At 41.1% G+C, this 7,500-nt stretch overlaps 1 protein-coding gene and 1 long non-coding RNA gene across 2 annotated transcripts in view; one reads left to right on the top strand and one right to left on the bottom strand.

The window, feature by feature from the left end:
- LOC135200336 (uncharacterized) overlaps positions 1-1,645 on the bottom strand; it is a 157,265-nt gene extending 155,620 nt beyond the window's left edge. The window contains exon 1 of the long non-coding RNA XR_010311264.1: positions 1,316-1,645. This is a non-coding gene — a long non-coding RNA (uncharacterized LOC135200336). The remainder of the gene's footprint in view (positions 1-1,315) is intronic.
- A 1,363-nt stretch (positions 1,646-3,008) lies between these two features.
- LOC135199697 (uncharacterized protein DDB_G0271670-like) overlaps positions 3,009-7,500 on the top strand; it is a 4,527-nt gene continuing 35 nt past the window's right edge. Inside the window, exons 1-2 of the mRNA XM_064227852.1 lie at positions 3,009-3,024; positions 7,150-7,500. The exon at positions 7,150-7,500 is cut by the window's right edge and continues 35 nt beyond it. Of these exons, the coding sequence (XP_064083922.1) occupies positions 3,009-3,024; positions 7,150-7,500 (367 nt within the window). The remainder of the gene's footprint in view (positions 3,025-7,149) is intronic.

Below are 7,500 nucleotides of genomic sequence, written 5' to 3'. Positions count from 1 at the left end.
CTCTCTCTCTCTCTCTCTCTCTCATGCGCTTTATCAATTAATAGCAGCTACAGATTTTTAAGTTTGTAGGCCTAGGTCTGACAGTATACCATTTTATACATTAACGTTTAAATTCTCTCTCTCTTTCATGCGCTTAATTAATTGATAGCAGCCACGGATTTTTAAGTTTGTAGACCTAGATCTGACAGCATACCATTTTTATACATTAACATTTATATTCTTTCTCTCTCTGGGCTTTCCCTGCATTTCCTCTCCTGTTCAGTGTTTATTTCACACACTTTTTTAAAATAACTAACGCTGCTACACATTTCTAAGTATGTAGGTCTAGGTCTGACAGCATACTACCGTTTAATGCATAATATAGTATATGAATTGCGCTTCAAACCTTACGGCTTAAATAGGTCTCTCTCCCTCAGCGGAATTCCTTATGCTAGTCTAGTACTGCAAACATGTTACACATTCATAGGTCTATCAGACGACAAATACGTCATGTCGCCGGTAGAAATATTATAAATGCAGGTTTGAATTTTAAATCCTTCTCTCTCTCTCTGCTCATCTCTCTCTCACTCTCTCTCTCTCTCTCTCTCTCTCTCTCTCTCGTCTCGCTCTCTCTCCTCATCTCATTCTCTCTCTCCTCTTCCCTCTCTCTTCTCTCTCTCTCATTACCAGCTTCCTGTTAAAATGGAAAAAACCTCATTACCAGCTTCTGTTAAAATATATATATATATATAATATATATATATATATATATAATATATATATATATATATATATATTTTTTTTTTGTCAAACTTGTAAAAACTGGCGACAAGTGCAATAAAAGATGACAGAAAATTTCCCCTGGTGACACAGCCCTAATAACCTATACAGCTGATAGGCCTATACAGCAAAGTCTTTTACTAAATGGGCAAAACAAAGACCACAAAAACTTTATTAAACATGCCAAAGCTGTCAGACTAATATTTGTGGAAACAGATTAAAAAGTTTATACCATAGTGGTTGGGACAAGTAATTAACGAACGAATGAGAGAGAGAGAGAGAGAGAGAGAAGAGAGAGAGAGAGAGAGAGAGAGAGAGGCTTATGTTGGGAAACTGTTTCGCTACAGCGGTTTCTTCATTGCTACAGGAAATGTACAATGATCCACAGGATCTGGAATACACTAGGCTTAGGCTACCTTGTTCGTAAGGTTTAGAATTACTACTATATTCGGAGAAAAAATCATATTTTGCGTATATTTCGTAACGATCTGCAATTTAGCGATAAATTTGCAAATTTTACTACAACAAGAGGTTGACTTATATATAAAAGTCTTACCTTGCATGACATCCGATCTTTAAAAAAGGTAAACAGTGAAGCAGAGTGAAACGCCATGACGATTCATGACTTGGAAATGCAATAGACCCATGAGACGTCGTCCTTTTAATACACCAGGTTTTGGCACTGACATTCACACAGCCTTGAATGAACCGTGATATCCGAAAATTACTGCTCTCCTTTAATTAGATGTGGCTTGAAGTGTTAAGAGGTGATGCCACAGGAACACACTTCACCAAATTCACGAAAACACTGACAGACTTAATAGCAGTGCACCTGCAAACGAGCAGCATACTAGTGCCACCTAGCGGCGGGGAAGAAAAGCATCGGGAGAAGGGTTACGCTGCTGTATATTATATATATATATATATATATATATATATATATTATATATATATGTATATATATATATATATATATATATATATATATATATTTATATATATATATACGTCTGAGTGTATAAGAGAATGTGAATATTGACGTTAAAGTCATGATATTCACCCACTGTTGGGTGAATCCCCTCGTAGAACAATCAGCAAGATAGAGTGAACCTAGACATATCACTTCCAGTTACAAATGCAACTGTGAAAGTTTACTTTTACAGCGTCAGTACTGCAATCAAAAGTTCCCGAGATAGGTTTCGTTAATGGGAGAGAGAGAGAGAGAGAGAGAGAGAGAGAGAGAGAGAGAGAGTGAATGTGTCGTGTTGCCTCCCATTTTTCATACCTAGCGAAACCTACCTTCGGAAGTTTTGGTTGCAGTACTAACCTCTTGTGCACACCGTGGACGCCCCGTCAGCCTGTCGACCATCTCCTCGAGCAATTCAGGGTAGATTCATAGAAAGTTCTTGTGTCCTTTACGGTCCTCCTTGTTCAGTTCTTGTAGCAGCTGGTCGTAGTCCCCATGTAGTTGCCGCCGTGTCAGCCACTCCCGAGCCCAAATCCGCCCTGCCCTGCCGTCCTTTCTGCATGGTACTGGTGGCTGTGGCACCCTGGTACGTCTTCTCAACCCGTCGATAACCTGGGGTGAGAGGCTGTTGAGGTCCATGTTGCATGTTGGTTGGGCGTGGAATGAAGGATGTGCTTGGCAGGCCTCTATATATACCCAAGGTTCATATCTGGCACGGTGTGGCACGATGTGGCACGGTGCACGTGCAAAAATCGTGCAATTTTGCAAATCGTGACTCATGCGGATGTGCGCGCACTCCGCAACAACACCGCAACCCACCCGCAACACACCGCTACATGGAGTAACAAAGCCGCAAGAGCGCGTGGCCTGGCATAGCAACAACGACCATAACACCGCGCCAACTCTGCGCCAACTCCGCAGGAACATGCCGTGAGGTGCCCGTAACCCACACCCTGGGTCCGCCCCATGCCGCCAAATAACGGTCATTTTTACTCCCAACCGCGTCAATTTTGTAACGGTCCCACCCCGTAACAGCCCGCAACACGAAAGTGCGTAGGTGTAAACCTACCTTTATTTTCTAATTAGTTTTCAACATTATACAAGACAAAATTGCTGTGACGGTTATACAGCATTGAAAATACCTCCCCAATAAAAGAAAGTTATCTTCACTGTCTATTACAATACATCGGCCAGTCAGAAGCCAAATAAAGCTTCAGTGAAAACGATTGGATATTTACCGTCAACCTCAAGAGACTTTTAACTAGATGAAGCTATTTGAACTATGCGATCTCTCCAGGGTAAGCCTAGATATAGCCATTTGAAGCACAATTACATTTGTAATGCACATGAAATATGTCATCAGATCTTGAAAGGAACTTAAAAATAAGGTAGAAAGGACTTGAGAGAGAGAGAGAGAGAGAGAGAGAGAGAGGAGATACTATTCAACAAAGCAATCGGCAACCGTTCGAATCCTAGGCCGAGGAAAGTTGAGAACTCGCCCCCAAACGCTGTATACTTCTGCAACCTCGCGAAACTACCACACCTATAACGGTACATACAACAGACAGAGAGACTCACTGGTAGATATATTTAACGAAAGCTTATTATGACACACTGCTGCTTGAACCAGCTTCCTAAAGATTGCTGCTAAACCCTCCAAATTTTCCGACCCTAGAAGCAGAGTGCAACAAACGGTGAAGTTCAATATCCGAGACGCGTAAAATAAATAATTTAATGGTAGTCGTTCTCGATCTTTCCTAGATAGTGAACCCCAAGGGTTTTCGGGGGTCGTTATTTATGACTAATATTTCTTGGGGGTCATTATCTTTATGATTTTACAGTCATTTGTTTATGTTTTTACGGTAATCCACAACGAGCTTCTACTAAACACACCGCGAAGGTGGATACATATACCAGGTTAAAACCCCTTAGGTCACCATCTAGGAAATATCCGCCGGTTTTATCAAGAAACTAAGTTAGGCCAATAAACGATAAAACAAAGAAAGAAAGAAAGTGTAGAGCCACTATTAAGAAAATAAAGGTGCAGTTCCCAGACGAAATGTATGGCGCTCCCCTCGGTAATGGACTTTACGTAACACGGACGCTTTTAGATGCTTATTTAAAATGCCAAGTCTGTGACCTTATGGTCTTCCTGCGACTGTATCAGACTTTTTGGAGAGAAAGAGCGAGAGAGAGAATATGAATTTTTCTTGGAAATTGTCAGTTCTCTTTGGAGCACATAATAGGTACCACCCATGAAAAATAAAAATAGATGAGCAAATAAAAGTCTGTGTATATGATTTAGAGAGAGAGGGAGAGAGAGAGAGAATTGTCAGCTCGCTTTGGAGCAAACTATAAGCGTCATCCATGAAAAATTTTAATAAATAAATAAAAGCCTGTGTGCGAGAGAGAGAGAGAGGTGACACATTTGACCGAAAATTGCCACTTCTCTTTGGTGCACACAAAAGGCGGCATCCACAAAAATGAAATAAGAAAAGAAAGATTAAATAAATGAAAGCCTCGGCCTAATTCTCTCCACAAGACGCCATTCTCCCGCCAGCTTCCCGTGAAACCCTGCTTCAAAGAATAGTTGTTACATCCGTCTAAAGAGCTTTGGCTGGTTAAAGCTCTTTGAAGGGATGCCTTAACAATCAAGGAGATTCGTTCTCTGTTCTCAAATAAATGAAAAATTACTTCTAAAGAATTTAATATTAAATATGGGAGTAAAAACAAGTGACGTCCCGTAGGCCTAGATTTTTAAGTCTAGACCATCCTAAGCTTGGGGATGGGGGAGGGGGGTTTGTCTCAGTAATTTCCAGGGGAGGCGCGAGCACTAGAGAAAAATTAAAAATTTTATAATTATATTCGTTATTCTCTTAACAAGAGTGAGGAACTAATATTCAGAAGTTTAGGAAAAAATGCAAAAGTATCGCCTTATGACGTTAGTTTCCTAGACTCGCTGGTCTTACCGTTTCGTAATTGTTTAGCCCCCACCCCCACCCACCTCTATCCCCCATAACCCCTTCTCTTTCTCCCCCCTTCCCCCAACCTTTACATCTGGGAAGTAATTTTACTCATAGGTGCAAGGGGGCCGTGGAGGGTATAACCAACTCTTAAGGACCCCATACACTGAGCGATTGTCTGAACGACTTTCTGTATCGTTCGCAAAAACACTGTGTATGGGCTTGTCTGCATGCAAAAGTGGGCGGAGCTTCGTGTCTGAGCGATCTCAGCGGGAATCTGTCACGACCAGGTTGCTGGCTTGCGACTTAAGTCTGTCATACACAGATCGTTCAATGTATGGGTTTGTCTGCCGATATAACGCTATCGCGCGCGTCTCTTCTGTAGATGATGCCGTGTCTTCTCAAGACAAAATCTTCGTTCAGACTGAAATCGGTGAGGAGATCGTTCATACTGTCTGAATAGTGTGTGTGCGTGTCGATAACGACAATCGCTCAGACAAGGTTGGGGGGGAGGGGCGGTCATAAGAAGGTTAAGAAACACTGGCCAATCTCTTCAAAATCATAAACAAGAAGTATTTAAAGCAAGAATTGATTTATGCAAATTTAAGCCGTCAAGCCAAGAACTGGGGCGCTTTCAGCCATTCAGAGCTTCAGGCAGTTGGAAAAGTTGGACAGCAAGAAAAGGGGTCATCATACAAAGGAGCCAAGTGCAAGGCTCTAACGGTGAGTAATAGATAAGTTGGACAGCAAGACTAAAGAAAGGAAGTAAAAATGGAGGTTCAGTAAAAGGCTGAAAAATAGGTGCAGCTAAGGACCGAAGGGCTGCTGCATACACCCTTTAGTAATGCCTACAGTACACCACGTGAGGTACACTGACGGTAACATTCCCTTACAAATGAAAAAAATTTATTGGGTCTACAGTTTTCCGGATCCCATAACCGCCTGGAATATACCGCTAAGGTCTTTTGCGAGTTTAACTATGTTTAGAATAGCGTGTAAATATGAGAATTATAAATCAAAGAACGCCAAAGATAAATTTCGTGATAAAACAAAGAACCAAAATAAGCAAAGGAAGCAAAACGAAACACATTCCTAGATAAGAAAAGAAAGCTAAACAAAAGTTAATTCCTTGTAAAGTCGGCACCAAACAAAAACAACTTAAAAAAAAAAAAAAAAAAAACAAAAAAAAAAAAAAAAAACTGAAAAAAAGAATGGCAAATCACGAATAAGAACGCAGGTCTTTTGTGTAACTTTCCCCTCTTCCTTGCAAAGGTTAGAGACAGATACATACCCAAATGGGGGAGGTGGATTATTTCCTCACTTTAGGAACGCGAGGAGTTGGATATCCTTCGTGCAGGACTCACACTTGGCCTCTCTCATTCCTTCCAAATGCCTCCTAGGGGCTCTCTCCAGCTGGTTAGTAAGAGAGTGCAAGTGACAAAGAGCTGTGCACGCCTTTCTGTACTTGTATACTATATACATAAATTATCGTAGCTTCTGTTCAACTGAGACTTATTCATAACGGCATTCAGCAAACAAAATATTAGAGGAAGTATGACAATAGGCAGATTGAAATATCCAACAGACCTTTCTCTGGCTTGACATCATTTCCTACGCTTATCTGAACTGTGCTTCGGAAATCCGACTACAACACACAACACATCGTAGATTATTCTAAGACACACATGTATACATAAACATACATATATTTGCATATATATGCATACACACATACATACATACATATGTATATGTATCTAATGTAGCACGCAGGAACAAGTACTGCTTAAGAATATCCTTAAATCCACGGTAGAAAGATAAGTGAAACAGGGGACTTGGAACAAGTACTTTCGTAGTATATACTAAGAAAGTACTTGTTCCAAGTCCCTGTTTCACTTACCTTTCTACCTTGGATTCAAGGATATATATATATATATATATATATATATATATATATATATATATAGATATATATAATATATATCTTATATATATATATATATCTATATATTTTTCATTAGATCAATCTTTTCGCAGAATGACTGCGAACCGTCGCATGGATGGCGTAATAAATATAAAAGCCCCTTTAACCTTGCCATGTCCCGTTTTCTGATTAACTGCGGCATTTTAATACGCACGAAATCTCACGTTACAAAAGATGACTTGACGGCTGCGTGTGGATTCTCCCTCCGATAAATTATGTATCAGGAAAGGCAAATTCGTATCGGGCGGCGGAATTTATCAATACATGGCGGAGAAGAGCCGCCGGCAATCTTTTTCCGAAGTTTATTCAAGTCCGAGAATACATTCCGGGAGCCATGTTTCCAATATCATTAATTATGGAGAGGCCGCTGCTGTACCGGAGACTCTGAGACGTTTGCATTCCCGTTGGCTCAATGGATCCAGGAATCGGCTTCCATATGAGGTGAAATGGAAAAATTCCTTTATACACATTTCCAGAAAGGGAGGAAGAAAGGAATGGTTTTTTTTTACATTCCGCCTTCATCTCCTCCTCCTCCTCCAACTCCTCCTCATCCTCTTCCTCCTCCTCCTCGTACAGCTTCTTCTTCTCCACCTGCTCCAACCCCTCCTCTTCCTCCAACTCCTCCTCCTCTTCCTCCTCCTCCTCCTCCTCCAACTCCTCCTTCTCCTCCAACTCCTCCTCCTCCTCCTACTGCTTTTTCTTCTTCTCCTCCTCCTCCTCGTACTGCTTCTTCTACTCCGTCTCCTCCAATTACTCTCCTCCTCCTCCTCCTCGTACTGCTTCTTCTACTCCGTCTCCTCCTCCTCCTCCTACTCCTCCTACTGATT

The sequence above is a fragment of the Macrobrachium nipponense genome, chromosome 26, assembly GCF_015104395.2.
Source record: "Macrobrachium nipponense isolate FS-2020 chromosome 26, ASM1510439v2, whole genome shotgun sequence".
Classification (NCBI taxonomy): Eukaryota; Metazoa; Arthropoda; class Malacostraca; order Decapoda; family Palaemonidae; genus Macrobrachium; species Macrobrachium nipponense.
The sequence above is the reverse complement of the archived record's forward strand: the minus strand, read 5'-3'. Positions and strand labels throughout refer to the sequence as shown.